General features: G+C 32.5%; 1 protein-coding gene across 1 annotated transcript; it reads right to left on the bottom strand.

Annotated features, from left to right (window-relative positions):
- Nucleotides 1–540: 540 nt before the first annotated feature.
- On the bottom strand, nt 541–4,836 carry LOC140006138 (uncharacterized). Its single transcript, XM_072047981.1, has 2 exons — nt 4,538–4,836; nt 541–2,123 (listed from the first exon to the last, which is right to left on the bottom strand). The coding sequence occupies exon 2, from the start codon at nt 2,116–2,118 to the stop codon at nt 1,075–1,077; it is 1,044 nt and encodes a 347-aa protein (XP_071904082.1). The 5' UTR covers nt 2,119–2,123; nt 4,538–4,836; the 3' UTR covers nt 541–1,074.
- Between the last annotated feature and the right edge of the window lie 12,147 nt (nt 4,837–16,983).

Raw genomic sequence — 16,983 nt, 5'->3', positions numbered from 1 at the left:
ACATATTTTTTTTAACAGATAATCTTCAAACTTCCCTCTAAGCATAATTACAAGATGAATCTGGCATTGTTTTGACTATATCAATCACCTACTTATAAAATTAAGTAAAAATGAAAAATATCATTAAACATGCAAAATTCTAAGCATAATTTTCCTGATTTAACTTAATATACTTTCTAAAATGTAAAAATCCTAATTGCATAATAACTAATTCCAAACCAAATGAGGACTAAACCTTCCCAGAATCATATAACATTTTATTCAATGGAAGAATTAGGCACTTACTATTGAACATTTTGGCCATTATTTTGAAAAAAAATTGCAATGAAATATTGAAAAATATTTTGGAAAAATTTTGACAGAGTTTTCCCATATAAATGGACAAAACTCCCTGCTAACAACCTCAATTTCAAGAAAATTAACCTCATGACAGTATTTCCAAATATGATTCCAACATTTCTAAACCATAAACAACTAAAATCATGCCCTTCAAGACACAATCACCCTATAAGATAAAGTAATCCCTCCCCCACACTTAAATTGCACAATGTCTTCATTAAAGAGGAAGGTAAAAGAAACTAGTACTCCCCTCAAAAGAAGTGGTGATACAATTTGAATCCTCTAATCCTCACGAACATCCAAATTCTGTTCAAAATGAAACAAAGGGTACGAGGAAACATAAGTAACACAAGATGAGTCAAATAAAAAGAGAACATCAAAGTTTAAACTCAACATAATAAAAGAAAAATGACAAAACAGAAGATTGCAAAAGTCCAATTAGCAATAAATCTTTATGGCTACTCAGAAGTAGGATCCACAGTCTTCTCAGCTCCTTGAGGATCATGAGATGTGCCATTATGTCCCTCGTCAGGGTTAGGAGTCGGAGTAGGTGACCGGCGGATGTTGAAATGATCTTTCATCGCCCGAATTCATCGCCCGAAGACGACGATCATGCCTGTCTAGTCGCTCCGTCATCAGTCTCTCCTGCTGATCGATGCGCTCCATGACCCTCGTCTCCATACAACAGATGGCATTGAGGATTACTTGCCATTTTGATCTCGGAGGAGGGGGTGGTCATGGAATAGGAGGAGGTAGATCCTGTTGTGCCTCCGTTTCTTGAACAATCGGCTCCTGCTGAGTGTGAGGTGGGGGCTGAACTGAGGTCAACGCTTCTCCAACATCTCGAACTAAGGAGGCTCCAAAGTCTGTAGGGATACCCAAGGACTTGAGTAACACAAGAGGCACCTTGAGCTTCTCAAATAGGATGGAAAGAAGGCGAGGGAACCCAAAATAGGTTTCGCCGGCTCTCATGCAGGCTGTGGTCCGCATGTAGATGATAATAATACTGGCAAGAGGGATACCAGTGAGCTGCTGACCCACACCATGCATCATCTTGTCCAAGAAATAAAGATCGCTATTTCGGAGCTCCCTTTTTCCACTCCTCTTTGGCACCACATTAAAGGCAAAAAGATAGAATATCAAATGGTACCTAGGATCGAAGGAGTCGGCATATACGATGAGCTTTTTCGAACTTCCTCGCTCACGGTACTGACCCTTAAGACGTGCCACAGCTTCTCCCACTTGCCATAGATCACATGCTTTGAATTCCTTGGTCAGCTTCACGTCCACTCCCTCATCTTTGAGCTTGATATGCCGTGCAATGGTCTCCCTATGGATGGATACCCTCTGGCCTCGGACCCAAGAGACAATCAAATTGGCGCTGTGGCTCTGCTTATTTTCCACATTGGCGTAAAACTCCCACACCAAGTCTGAGTAGTAATGTCGTGGCAAGTTCAGTATATTCTCCCATCCAAGTCGCTTGAATGTCGTGGACACCTTGTAATGATCGTCTACCTCGGGTGCCAGATGCTTCTCAATTATGACCTCCTTGTCCAATCCGGTTTCATACCACTGTTGGTTTTCAAGCGAAGTGAATCGTGTGGTATTATAATCCGGAGGTGGCTCGTTATGGCTAGTGGACGCTGTCTTACGCCTGGAGCGAGGCGGCAACTCAGGTGAGGAAGATTTCTCAATTGGTGACTCCTCAGGTGATGGAGTGCATTCCTCGCTCGAAGACGACGAATGAGAGCAAATACGAGATCGTCTTGTGCAAGCCATGGTACCTATATCAAAAACCAGATCAAACGCACATTAGAAGAATTCTAAATCCCTTGAAAATACATAACCAACAATGTTAAAAAGTGATTTGGAAAAATTTCGGCAAAGTTTCCCCTTGAACAAGGGCTAAACTCCCTGCCAATATATACCTAAATACAATTAAGGGTCCTACTTAAATCATTTCTAACACAAATGCACGTGTATGATATGAATTTCAATCCAAAATCGTATCACATGGCTCGAATATTCCACTTTTAACAATTGAACAGCATATTTTAATTAGAATCTCATTAAAAAGTCCAATCTCTTTGAGAATTGATGCATATTTCAACAATAGAATATAATTTCAAAGTAAAAGGGACTCTTAAAAGATCAATTTCATTGCTTCACGGATTTACGTGCCAATTATCTCATGATTTTATCCAAGCATTACACACCAAATGGCTATACACATTACAACCAAAGTATAAACTAATGAGCTCCAATTCTTCTTAATGGGTGCCAATTATCTCTAAGAACAAGGAATGTTCAAGCAAAAGATTTAACATGCTCAAAATTGAGAAAAATATACAAAAATATCACTATAATAACCATTTTCTCAATTTAAAGCATGCAAGTAGATTTGAGAAGAAAAATCTACAAAAATAATACCAAATCCACAATTTTCTCAAAACTAAGCATGGAAATAGTTGTAACAATCTATTTTAGCACAATGTATGACAATTGTATCAAGAAATTTCAACATATAAGCAATTACCAAAATATGCCCAAAAACTAGAAAAATGTAAAATTGGGAATTATAAAATCTCATAGAAAATTGCAAATTGTTACCTCAAATATGTAGAGTGATGGTGGCGGATGATAATGATGCAAAAGTGGAAGAAAAACAACTCAAATTCACCCTCAAATATGAAAATTTTCAGTGTGGCCCGAATTCCGTTTTTGAAGATCAAACACCGCTTTGATGGTGTTTTGACGCGAAATAGTTTGGGGTTAATGATCACAAGAGGGTTGAGGATGGACAGGGATACCTCAAAGATTGAAAGATAAGGAGTTTCATCTTAATGACATTTATACCTATCCAGGTGCAACAGCGGATGCAAAATGTATGCAAGGCTGGGAAGCTGAAGAACAGGTTTCTGAATGAAGTAACTAGATAAACTTCAATCGTCCAAGGAATTGAAACTGTCACTTCCTCTAATGACTCCAAGCCTAGAAAACAGCTTGGAAACAAGAAGTCTCCATTTGGATAATCTAGGGAAAATTTCACAGATTATGGGGATATAACATAGATCCACAATTACTTGCCTCTTCTGCATCTAAGACGCATCAGCCCTTCCCAGGTAGTTTCTCTTGAAAGATCTATTCTTAGTTAATGCCTCAATTTCTCTCCCTGACAAGCAGACTGGAAATTTCGATAATTATATACCTGTCCACCAGTATATTTTGATAGAGTACCTACATTTATTGTAAAAGCTCAATATTATTGTGACTCCAAGTATCCTATACATTCAACATAATGGTAGATAGACGCACCCTTCTAATAAAAGTTTAATAGGAAAAACGCCATTTATTTAAGCTTGATACCAAGCATTGCGCAGAAAATTTTAGGCTATATGTATTTGGTAAATTCCAGCATAGAAGTCGACAAACACTGTAAGGGGGATGTCAGAATAACTATTACATGGCTCTTAGACGTCAACCAGAAAGACAGCTATTATGCAATACAAAAATTTATGTGACCTCCTCATTAGTTGAAGGACTACTTTTAACCCATGATTAATTTATTAAAAGTCACAATATTTCATTTTTTCAAAAAAATAAATGGACTGCTGAGACAGTCCATGCGTAGTTCATATTCTGAATGAGTTCCTGTAAATATGCTTGGGGTTTGAAACTATAATGATCACAATCCAAAACATGACAAGGGAAAAAAGAAAAAAACCCATTGTATATAATAAAGAAACGAATTTTTCACCGAGAGCCAATGGTTAATATCATTAGCGCAAACCTAGAGAAGCTATGTTAGCATATTTGCCATTGAAAACATAAACATCAACAGCTATCTAGTTTTCTGTCAGTTCAGCAACCATCTTTCCATAGAATGGATCTTCTGGTAGTCTTAATACATGCTATTTATCTGTTCCATACACATGATGATCATCATGCCGCAACTTCATCCTACCAAACGCCCAGTGATGGCAATGTATTATAGAAAATCATCAAGTTTTCATTTATTTGACTCTACAAAACAACAAACAAGGCATCTTACAACTCATCTGCATAGAAATAATTTAGCGAGAGATAAGAAAATAAATAATTGAAAAGTGATAGATACTAGATTATTATTCAAGGATGACAAAAGTAAGAGTACAAAGAGCATTCTTGTCTACTGATATACCATGACCATAGTGGCTACCTTGACTGCTGGACAAAAAGCAGATTCCGCGTGTGAAGTATTCTCAAACATTGACGGCAAGCCATCTAAGAAAGCATCCACCATAGTTCTAGATTCAAACAAGTTGGCAAGGAGATCATACGGTAATAGAACAAACGTGTCATCTAAGTCTAAGACCACCAACATTTGACGTTACATCAAGGATGACTAAAGCAGAAAATCACAGAGGTCATTGAGAAGTATGGATATTGAACTGTCAAAGGAGAAATTCTGTTTTATTTTCAGCAATAGAAGAGAGAGAAAAAAAAAAGTCTTACCTTCATATTGTAAAAGTGTATTCTGCTGTTAAAGGTCATAAAACCAATTTGTGTCCTAGGGAAATCCGGCAAAGTATCCAAGCATGAGCATATTGCATGTGTCACTATTGAAATAATAAAGGTCAAATTACTGTACAAATAGTCAAAGTCAGGCTACTGTGCAAATAGTAAGGGTTAGGTTACTATGTACCCCTTACTTTTTTGAACAGTCGTTTTGTTTCTCTGTAAGTAGGAGTTTCCTAGACAGCCGGGGCATCTAAAAATTAGAGAAGGTATCTATAAGAAAAATTTGAAATTAAAAATCTTTTTCGTGTGTTTCTATAATGTTCTAAATAATTTTCTTATCAAATTTCTATTCAATTCACAAGACGAATTCAAAGTACTCTGAATGATTCTTTAGGATCATCTTTTTAAACTAAACTTCTGCAAAGTTCCTCCATGAGTAGAGTAAAGCCAACAAAAGTAGTCGAGAGGAGAATGGCGAAAAGAAAGGCTAAGCAAAACTCTGAAAAAATTTTGAAGATAGCTATATGCAAAAAGAAGAACCACAAAGATGGTATCAGAACCCATAGGTCCCAGGATCGAAACCTGGCTCTGATACCATCTTTATGGTTCTTCTTTTTGTGCACAGCTATCTTCAAAATTTTTTCAGAGTTTTGCTTAGCCTTTCATTTCACCCTTCTTCTCTCGGCTACTTTCTTCGACTTTACTCTACTCGTGGAAGAATTTTGCAGAAGTTTAGTTTAAAAAGAGGATCCTAAAGAATCATTCAGAGTACTTTGAATTCGTCGTGAGGATTGGATAGAAATTTGATAAGGGAATTATTTAGAACATTATAGAAACACACGAAAAGGGTTTTTTATTTCAAACTTTTCTTATAGACACCTTCTCTAATTTTCAGATGCCCCAGCTGTCTAGGGAAACTCCTACTTATAGAGAAACAAAACGACTCTTCAAAAAAGTAAGGGGTACATAGTAACCTAACCCTTACTATTTGCATAGTAGCCTGACTTTGACTATTTGCACAGTGACTTGACCTTTATTATTTCAATAGTAACTCGTCCTTTACTATTTTAATAGCAACTTGACTCCTACAGATTTACAACTGGCCATTGGCACACCTATCTGATCATTATTGAAAATAAAGCAAGCAAAGCATACTTCTTTTGCCCATTAGTCTGAGGAATCTGGTGTATCTAAAGGAGTACTGTCTGGATCTGTAATATTCATTCTTTCTATCCAGTTTTTATGGGCTCTTTTGTTTCTTCTTTTGTTGGCACACCTTTGATGTGATTCGATTCAACATTTTCCTGAAGAAATCTTTCACGAAAACAAGTTCAACAGTTCTTAGAAATTGTGAACTATGTTTGAGACTTCATTTATGAGATAAATTCTGATATATCGGATTAAACATACTCTTTAGAGATATGGTGAATTAAATAACCCATTGCACATCGTAAAGGTCAAGTTACTATTTACATAGTAAAGGTCAAGTTACTGTGTAAATAGTAAAGGCCAGGCTACTGTGCAAATAGTAAGGGTCAGGTTACTATGTACCCCTTACTTTTCTGAAGAGTTGTTTTGTCTCTCTATAAGTAGGAGTTTCTCCAGACAGTTGGAGCATCCGAAAATTAGAGAAGGTGTCTGTAAGAAAAGCTTGAAATAAAAAATCCTTTTCGTGTGTTTCTATAATATTCTAAATAATTCCCTTATCAAATTTCTACCCAATCCTCAAGATGAATTCAAAGTACTCTGAATGATTCTTTAGGATCCTCTTTTTAAACTAAATTTGCAAAGTTCTTCCACGAGTAGAGTAAAGTCGAAAAAAGTAGTGGAGAGGAGAATGGCAAAAAGAAAGGCTGAGCAAAACTCTGAAAAAATTTTGAAGATAGCTATGCGCAAAAAGAAAAACTGCAAAGATGGTATCAGAGCCATCTTAAACACTTGAGGTTGGTAAGAAATTTGATAGTTTTTCCAGTACAAATTTTTTCTAAGAGTTATATGAATTTTAGTATAAATATTCCTGCTGTTCACTATTCTGATAGTCTAGATACTATATGTCGAGGTCAAAAATGTTTCCGGTTTGAACATTTAACTCGAGAAGATACTTATGCATATATTTCTTTAGTTGAAAGTGGAATTTTTGAGCTATTAGAAAAAGGCTATTTGGAAGCATCAATAATTATAACTTGTAAGCGTTTTTTTATTAGATTTGTTGTGGCAAAGAATTTTTGAGATAAATTCTGGTATATCAGATTAAACATACTCTTTGGAGACAGGGTGAATTAAGTAATCCATAGCACATCTAGATTCACTGCTCCAGTACTAGAATTTAAATCATGAATTCAAGTAGTTTAAATTTATCCAGATCTAGTTCAAATAAATTAGATCATTTGTATGAGGTTTCTGTGGAACCAGAACAGGTGAATCCTACATCTCTACCTTTGTTGGATCCATACTCTTCGTTTTCAAGATTAAATACTTCTCCTCTTGGTGCTATCAAATCTCTGATTAAACATCATCCTAAAGGAGTAAAAGAGTATGTTCAATCTTCCAAGTTGAATCAATACCACATCCCAACAACTGGTAAAGAATAGGACTCAAAGCTCAAAAATTTTGAAAATAATTCAAGTGTTGGAAAAAAGATTAGAAGAAGTGTATAACAAGATTCTACATGAACCTTTTATCTCCAATTCAGGTTTCTTACATGCTTGATCAATGCAAACATTTTCCTTGAAATAGTCACAAATAACACCTCTTTTTTTGCATATAGCTTCAAAGGCTAGGAAAATATTGAAAGTGGGGAAGAGAACAAACATTGAAAAGAAGAAAGGAAAGAAATGTATATTCAAAATAAATTTGGATCTATTTTGAATCTTACTCCAAAACAGATCATGTAGGCTGTATTCCTAACCTTTGAAAATATATGCAACAAAAGAGATGTTATTCATGACTATCTCAAGGAAAATGTTTCCATTGATCAAGCATGTAAGAAACCTGAATAGGAGATAAAAGGTTCATGTATAGGTTGCAAGAAGAGGAAGAAAAAGAAAAAGTTTAAAAGGTCCAAGATTTTCAGAAAAAAGTTGAAGAATAGAGTGTTCAAGAATGAAATGTTTGGGAAGAAAAGAAAAATGAAGTTTTAATGTTTTCTCATAAAACTGACTCCAAAAAGTTGAAGAATAGAGTGTTCAAGAATGAAATGTTTGGGAAGAAAAGAAAAATGAAGTTTTAATGTTTTCTCATAAAACTGACTCCATTTTTTCATTTTTGCAGGATACAATTCAGGAGAAAATCCCACAGATCTCTACAATGGAAAATTTGAATCAAAAATCAGAAATTTCAAGCAATTCAAAAGTTTCATGTGATCCAAATAATAGTAATAACGAGTCTAATTCAGAATCATTATTTTCTAGTTCAGAAGAATCAAGCGACGAAATTCCTGAAATTCATATGGCAAGAAATAACGAAGGTGAAGTTGTATTTCCTAAAGATAAAGAAGAAGAGGCAAAAACTTCTCATCGAAACAAAAGTCTTCAAATTTTAAGGAAAGTACTCAAATCTTCACAATTGATGGTATACCTGCATCCCAATGGGAAAAAAAATTCCATGAAGTTCATGCATGGATAACTATTAGACATTTAACAGTTGACACTTGTTTTGAAATTCTTACTGAATTCACTGCTCATCTTATAGGAACGTTAAATGATTGGTGGATATCAATTGGAGAACAGGATAAAACAATCTTTTTAACAAGACAAGATTTTTTTGAAACAATTGAAACTCTTCATTTAGTTTTCTTAGGTGATTCCAAAGAAAACAAAAAGTTGAAAAGAAAAGAGTTTTTCCAAATGAAGTGTCGTTCTTATGACTGAAAAGATTTGAACAAACATTTTAAAAGAATGCATAATTGTTCTATGTTCTTGGAGCAAATATTAATCTAAAACAAGTTTTCTTAACCTCCTTACCTAAAGTTCTTTCGAATGGAGCCGAAATGTATATTCAAAATAAATTAGACTATTTGTATGAGGTTTCTGTGGAATCAGAACAGGTGAATCCTATATCTCTACCTTTGTTGGATCCATACTCTTCATTTTTGTTAAGAAATTGGCTTAATTTCTTTTAGGTAGAATTCCTGTTTTGTGTGGAAGCAACTCGTTTTCTAATTGGATTTAGTTACTTGAAGTAGTAGTCAAGTAAAGCCCTATTTAGCAGGAATTAGATGCTATTTCCTACTCTATATGAGTTTAGGAAATAATATTAGTTTCCAATTGTTATTTGATTTTTTTGCAGTAATGTTCTCTATAAATAGGTGGGTTAGCATACTATATAGGGTACACAAAAAAAAGGAGACACAAGAGGGCATCATGTAGCCTTTTACATGGGGTGTGAGAGAGGGTTCTTGGGAGATGAAAGATGGTATACAAGGGTTGGTCTTAGGTTCAAGTTATATTCTTGTATAGGGTTTTCCTCTTATAATAAAGAACAGGTTTCTCTCCATGGACGTAGGCTCAATGGTGGAGTCGAACCACGTTAAATATTGTGTGTCGTTTATCTTTCATGCTTGTGGCTTGTTCCTCATTAAATAGTTGTGCACTTGATGTCTTAATAGTGTTTGTTCCGCGCTTGGATCCTAACAAGTGGTATCAGAGCCTAGTTGCGAGACTGGGCAATAGAGCAAAGTTCGTGGTTGGATCCTAGTTAACTATTGAGATCAAGTGGATTGGTAGGCTGGTAGCTGTTACTAATTGAACAATTTAATGAGTGGTATCCTTGTTTCAATGATTTTTGGCAAAAAGCATTGATGGTGAAGGATGAAAATTTGAAAAGTATGGAGATGCTTGATGGTGAATTTAGGCAAGTGATTCAAGGGTCAAGGAAAAGGTGGAGTCCAATGCTGATTTTGGACGTGAATCGGTGGAGAATTTCTCACATCTCCAACAGTTGATACTTCATCCCGGTGAAGTCTTGAAAACCACACGTGACGAAACAGTCCTGAGGATGGGAAGAAGTATGGTGATTTTACCACTTGGTTGCCTCAATGGTTAGGATTAGAGTTCATAGAAGGGGATCCCGGATTGCAAGTGGTGGTGAGAAGAAATCCTGCAAAGGGAGACGGTGAATTGAGGCACCTTCTCACGAGTCAACTGGAGGTTGGATTCAGGGTAACTACACATGTTCATTTACCGATTGAATCAATTTGGTGTCAGGACTGTATTGATTTGGGTGTGTAGTTTGGTACCATATTATTTTGTAGTTGAAGGCAAATGGTTGTTAAAAGAAATTTTCGCCAAGATGGAGATTTGTTAAGAAATTGGCTTAATTTCTTTTAGGTAGAATTCCTGTTTTGTGTGGAAGTAACTAGTTTCCTAATTGGATTTAGTTACTTGAAATAATAGTCAAATAAAGCCCTATTTAGCAGGAATTAGATGCTATTTCCTACTCTATATGAGTTTAGAAAATAATATTGGTTTTTAATTATTATTTGGTTTTTTGGCAGTAATGTTCTCTATAAATAGGTGGGTTGGCATACTACATAGGGTACACATAAAAAAAAGGAGACACAAGAGGGCATCATGTAGCCTTATACATGGGGTGTGAGAGAGGGTTCTTGGGAGATGAAAGATGGTATACAAGGGTTGGACTTGGGTTCAAGTTGTATTCTTGTATAGGGTTTTCCTCTCATAATAAAGAACTGGTTTCTCTTCGTGGACGTAGGCTCAATGGTGGAGCCGAACCACGTTAAATATTGTGTGTCGTTTATCTTTCATGCTTGTGGCTTGTTCCTCATTAAATAGTTGTGCACTTGATGTCTCAATAGTGTTTGTTCCGCGCTTGGATCATAACAATTTTCAAGAATAAATACTTCTCCTCTTGGTGCTATCAAATCTCTGATAAACATTGTCCTAAAGGAGTTAAAGAGTATGTTCAATCTTTCAAGTTGGATCAATACCACATCCCAGCAACAGGTAAAGAATAGTTCATAACTTTGCATATTCCACATGATTTTCCAAATCAATGGAAATATGCAAAGTTATAAACTGTTCTTTACCTGTTGCTAGGATTTGGTTTTGATTGAACATACTCTTTTACTCATTTAGAACGATGTTTAATCAGAGATTTGATAGCACCAAGAGGAGAAGTATTTAATCTTGGAAACGAAGAGCATGGATCCAACAAAGGTAGAGATGTAGGATTCACCTGTTCTGGTTCCACAGAAAGCTCATACAAATAGTCTAATTTATTTTGAATATACATTTCGATAGTAACTTGACTTTACTATTTCAATAGTAACTTGACATTTACTATTTGAATAGTAGCTTGTCCATTACTATTTGAATAGTAGCTTGTCCATTACTATTTTAATAGTAACTTGACTCTTACAGATTTACAACTGGCCATCAGCACACCTATCTGACCATTATTGAAAATAAAGCAAGCAAAGCAGACATCTTTTCCCCATTAGTCTGAGGAATCTGGTGTATCTGAAGGAGTACTGTCTGGATTTGTAATATTCATTCTCAGCTGTCATCCTACTAGGGATCAAAACCCAGAACCAGAGAAAGAGGTTCCATATACTATCAAATGTTTTGCCTGTATCTAGGCAAAGAACAAGTTGACGATGATCCTAGACAAATGTTTTGAGAAGTACCTTTTATCTATTATTTTAAAAACTCACACGCTAAGAACAAAATCAAACAAGAAGTACAAGACTTAAAGTTCTGCATTACCTACCTTTAGTGCATTCTATTTCTGATAGCATACTTCTTGATTATGGGTGTGTTTGGATCCCTTGTTTTTGGGGCTGTTTTTGAAAAATTATTTTTCACATTCCAAATGCTACAGTAAATGTGTATTTTCAAAACAACTCCAAAAATACAACATCCAAACATTATATCAAAAGCAACTACATATGTATATTTCAATTATGTATATTATATATATATTATATATTATATATTATATAAATATTTATATACATTAATATTATACATAATATGTAATGATGTAATAATGTATATTATGTATAATATATTATATTATGTATATTATATTATATATATACAATATTATGTATATTATACAAATTGAAAATTATATATTATATATTTATATATTATATATTATATGAATATTTATATAATGAAATATACAATAAATATTACAAATTGAAATATTATATAAACACCATATTTATAATATTATAATATTTATAATTAATATTAATGTATATTATATATATATATTAAATATTTGTATATTTATTTTTACATATTATAAATATTTTATTTTACTTAAAAAATATTTTTACATATTTATAATATATTTATATGAATATTATATATTATATAAATTATATATAATATAATATATATTATACATTTATATAAATGTACATTTATACATAATATATATTAATGTATATTTATAATATACATTTATATTATGTATTATACATAATATAATACATTTATATTAATATACATAATATTAATTTTACATTTACACATAATATTAATACATTTATACATTTATATTAATTATATTAATACATTTATACATAATATTAATATATATTAATAAAATTATAATTTATACATTTATATAATATTCATTTGTAATTTATACATTTATAATAATATACACTTTTACATTTATAAATATATTTATAATATGTATTATATGTAATATAATACATTTATATATTTTTATATAAATACATAAATATATTTATTTATAAATGTATATTTATATAAAAATATAAAAATGTATATTTATATAAAAATATAAAAATGTATATTTATATAAAAATATATAATTTATACATTTATACATTTATGTAATATTCATTTATAATTTATAAATTTACAATAATATATACTTATACATTTATAAATATATTTATATTATGTATTATATATAATATAATAAATTTATAATAAATTTTTATATTTTAATATAAATATATTTATTTATAAATACTTATAAATGTATTATAAATCCATAAATGTATATTTATATAAAAATATAAAAATTATAATTTATACATTTATACATTTATATAATATTCATTTATAATTTATACATTTATAAATATATTTATATTATGTATTATATATAATATAATACATTTATAATACATTTATATATTTTTTAGCGAATATATAAATATATTTATTTATAAATGTATTATAAATGCATAAATGTATGTAAAAATAAAATTATAAAAATACCCAAAAATATGTTTTAAAAATACCTCTAAAAATAATCCAAAAAATATTTACAGTAAAAGTTTTTCATATAATAATTGAACTGTGCAGTCCAAAAGAAAGAAAAGAAGTCAATGAGCTCAAGTACTTGCACTCATATATGAAGAGATAGGGAAAGAAGGAAGGAGTCAAATCTTGGACTCAAGCCCCACAAGTTTGACCAGGCTACCCACGGTGGAAGTCCCAGGAGCAATGTGTGTGGCCACCTGTGGAGCTGTAGAAGTGTAGATAGAACAAGGAAAAAGGTAGGAATAGGAATAGTAGTCAGAGATAACAGTAGGAAGCTAACAGCAACAAAGGCGATCCCATTAACTTTCAGCGGAGATAGGATCTTAACAGAAGCTCTAGCAATTCGTACAGGTTTGTTATTTGCAATGGAACAACAGTGGGCTTCTTTAGAGATCCAATCTGAATGTAAAGCCTTGATAGTTAGACTAAATGAAGAAGCTGAAGATGAATCCCAGCTAGCAGTCATCATTAGAGATATAAAGCAACTCAAAGCATCCTTTTGGAAGTGTAAATTCTCCTTAGTTAGTCAGCATGAAGATAGAGTTAGTTTTAAGCTTGCGAAATTTGCAACCAAACTGATATATGATGTTAAGTGGGAAAGAACTTTCCCCCTGTGGCTCAAACGAGCATCACAGTCCTGATGGAGCAGTTGCTCCCTTTTGTACAATGCTGTATAGGTACAAAATTAATTAATACTAAAGCTAGTGACATTTTGACAAAAAAAAAAAAGGAGGTAGTTCCTACATTATGTAGTTAGTACTAGTGGCTTCAAATGTAAAAGATGATGACTAATTTTCTGCTATCCATCTTCTATTCTCATTTAGCAAAGTGGGACTTGTAACTTCTCCAACAGGCTCATCAAGTTACTTTTACCAATGGTATTGTACTGGGCCTTGATCACTAACAAAGACATGAGCAAAAAGTTTGGTTTTCTTTTGGGGTATAATTTCAAATGATCTAGTTTTTGTCCCCAAGAGTTGCCTTTGATTAGCCGTCTCATCTCAAGTAGCACAATAGGCCTCTTGATGTTGATAATCGAATTGTTCATTTTCAAGTCATTTTAGATATGAAGTCTTCGAATTCAGAGAAATATTATTATTATTGTCTGCAAGTACATTATTCGATTTATGTGCTCGAATCTAACAGGTTAGTCTACGGATTGGAACTTAGGTATTGGTTCATTGGGTTTATGAACGTAAAGTCGGCTTTGATATGACTTTAAGGAGGGTAACTTTTCTTTTGGGGCAGTTTTGGTCAATTTTAACCGCGCGTAACTTTGGTTGCACACGGCGTAACTTTGTTTGCACAACGCGTAACTTTAGTACAAAATTTTGCGGGCCCCACATACGTTATGAAAATTGATGTACAACTAGTGATCTGGACCGCACATTTTTTTTGACCAAAATCTGGCTGTGAATAGTTCAGGAGCGGTCATCACATCCTTTCTTTTGTGGTACTATATGCTTTTCTTTTAATTCTTTTTTTTACCAGAAGAGGGATGAAATTTAAAAAGGGAGGAGAGAGATCAAAACCCAGACCTCTACTTTCTGGGATCTCTATTTTAATTACTAGACTAAGGCCTCTTCAGCTGTTCTGGTATTGTATGTTTGCATATTTCAATAGTAAGTTTACCATTTTTTTTCATTATTTTCTCTTGGATTACCAAACTAAGAAGGGGAAAAAAACTTCTAAGTTATACGTGTTATATTGGGTCTAAGTTATACGTGGTATATTGGACAGGATGACTGCTTGCTTGTTGGAAAAGCTAATAAAGAGAGATCATGGTATCTATATAGGATGGTTCAATAGGGGTGAGCAAATTTGGTAAAAATCAAATTCATATTCGATTTCAAATTCAATTTGGTAATTTGAAATCGAGTATTTGGTAATTTGGTACAAAAGCGGTATTTACCAAATTCATCGAATTCTAATGTGGTATGAAATAGGTAATGGGATTATCAATTTGGTAATAACCGATTTCGAATTCAAATTCGGTAAAACAAAATAGAGTACCGTATTACCGTATTCGAATACCAAATTAGTTTATAAATTTATATATTATATAGATAAATGCTATATACTATTCATACATTATATAGGTAAGGCTATTAATAATAGATAATATATAGTATTATCATGTTCCTATAATAATAAAAATATATAATGATGTAAAATATACTATTTTAGTATTTGTTATATGATTATAATAATACAAATATACAATAATACATAACTATAATACTTACCCCTTTATACATAACTAGAATTAGATAATAAGTATAAGTATAGTACTAAATATTAAACATAATTAGTAATTTGAATTTACACATTGGTTCATCATTCGTGTTTAGATTATTAAATATTTGAATGTGTAATGTTTAACTTGCAAGTATTAGTATATTCTAAATTTACATTACATATACAATATGTGAATTTATATTCTTCAATCACTAATATTGTTTAAACGAAAACATCTAAACAGTATAATTAAACAATTTAAGCGAATATATATGAATTGTATATCAATATATTAGTGTATTAGCATTCACCGTTGAAAGCAATCAAGGTATTTGCAAATTAAACATTTAAACTATATTAAAAAAATAAATGTAAATGTAATGCAATACATCATTAGTAAATTATAAGTGACTAAATGTATATACAACTACACAAGTGAGTCCCATTTAATTATGTGAAAATTACTATTCAATTCGGTTATAACCGATTTCATAACCGTTTCTGAATTCAATTCGGTAACCGAATGAATTCGGTTATTTCCAATTCGAAATTGAAAGCGGTTTAGAGTTTTACAAGTGAAATAACCAGAAAAATCGAATTCAAATAACCGAATTACCAAATTTGCACCGAATGCACAACCCTAATGGTTCATGGTGTAATTTTTTCGACCAGAATTTTTTTTACTTTCCCCAGTTATTAATGAAAACTATGGAGGAAAGACGAATCCGAAAGCTTGAAGAAGAAATTAAACAAACCAAATGCAATATGAGTCGAATACAAGAATTGGAGGAAGAGATGAGGGAATTTCATGCCGCATTTTCAAAATCAAACTCATCCAAAATTCGCCAACAGCAAAGGAGGCAAAATACATCTCAGTTTTTAGATTTGGATTTCTTAAATTTAATCATTCATGTTTTGGTTCTTGTCGCCATCGTTGTTGCGGTGTCTGTTGCAACCATACTATGGCCTCTGTCATAATCATCGTTGTGCTTTCTGTTGTAGCCATCGCTGCGGTGCCTCTTCTTGGTGTTCTGTTGTTATTTCTTTCTATTCTAGTGCATCATTAGTAATAAGGCCAAATAAACAAGATTCATTGTTGCTACAAGAGAAAGGCAAATTTAATTTTACAAATTTATTGGATCCAGGTAAAATCTTAGCTTCATTTTGCTGCAGTTAGTTATAAAATATATATAAGTACATAGTACTGCAAATGCTGGTGACTTGACGTTGTCAGGGAGCCTCTTGCCCCTCCACAGAAGTCCAAAAACAGGAAAACAAATGAAGTACATTTCATTTAATTTTAACGGTTAGCATCGAACTTGTTTGTTGGATATCTTTATGCAATTCGTTGGATTACATTTTAGTACTTCCCGATTTGATTGTGTTAACATAAATCATGGTCTTATTAATCTTGAAAAAGGCATAGACACTTCCATCAATAAATACAGAAACAAAGTTTAGAAGTTTGTTAAGCATTTGCCATTTGGTTTAGATTGTTAAGCATTGATCAAAGTTTCAATTTATTGCTTCCTGAGTTTGAGGAGAAGTTTAATTAGCATTCATTATTGCAAATGATTGCAAATATGTGCGATAGAACATTGAATTGCAATGGCAAACTAAACACCATCTCTTT

The sequence above is a fragment of the Coffea arabica genome, chromosome 4e, assembly GCF_036785885.1.
Source record: "Coffea arabica cultivar ET-39 chromosome 4e, Coffea Arabica ET-39 HiFi, whole genome shotgun sequence".
Taxonomy (NCBI): Eukaryota; Viridiplantae; Streptophyta; class Magnoliopsida; order Gentianales; family Rubiaceae; genus Coffea; species Coffea arabica.
Note: the sequence above shows the minus strand (reverse complement) of the source record. Positions and strands in the feature narration are given on the sequence as shown.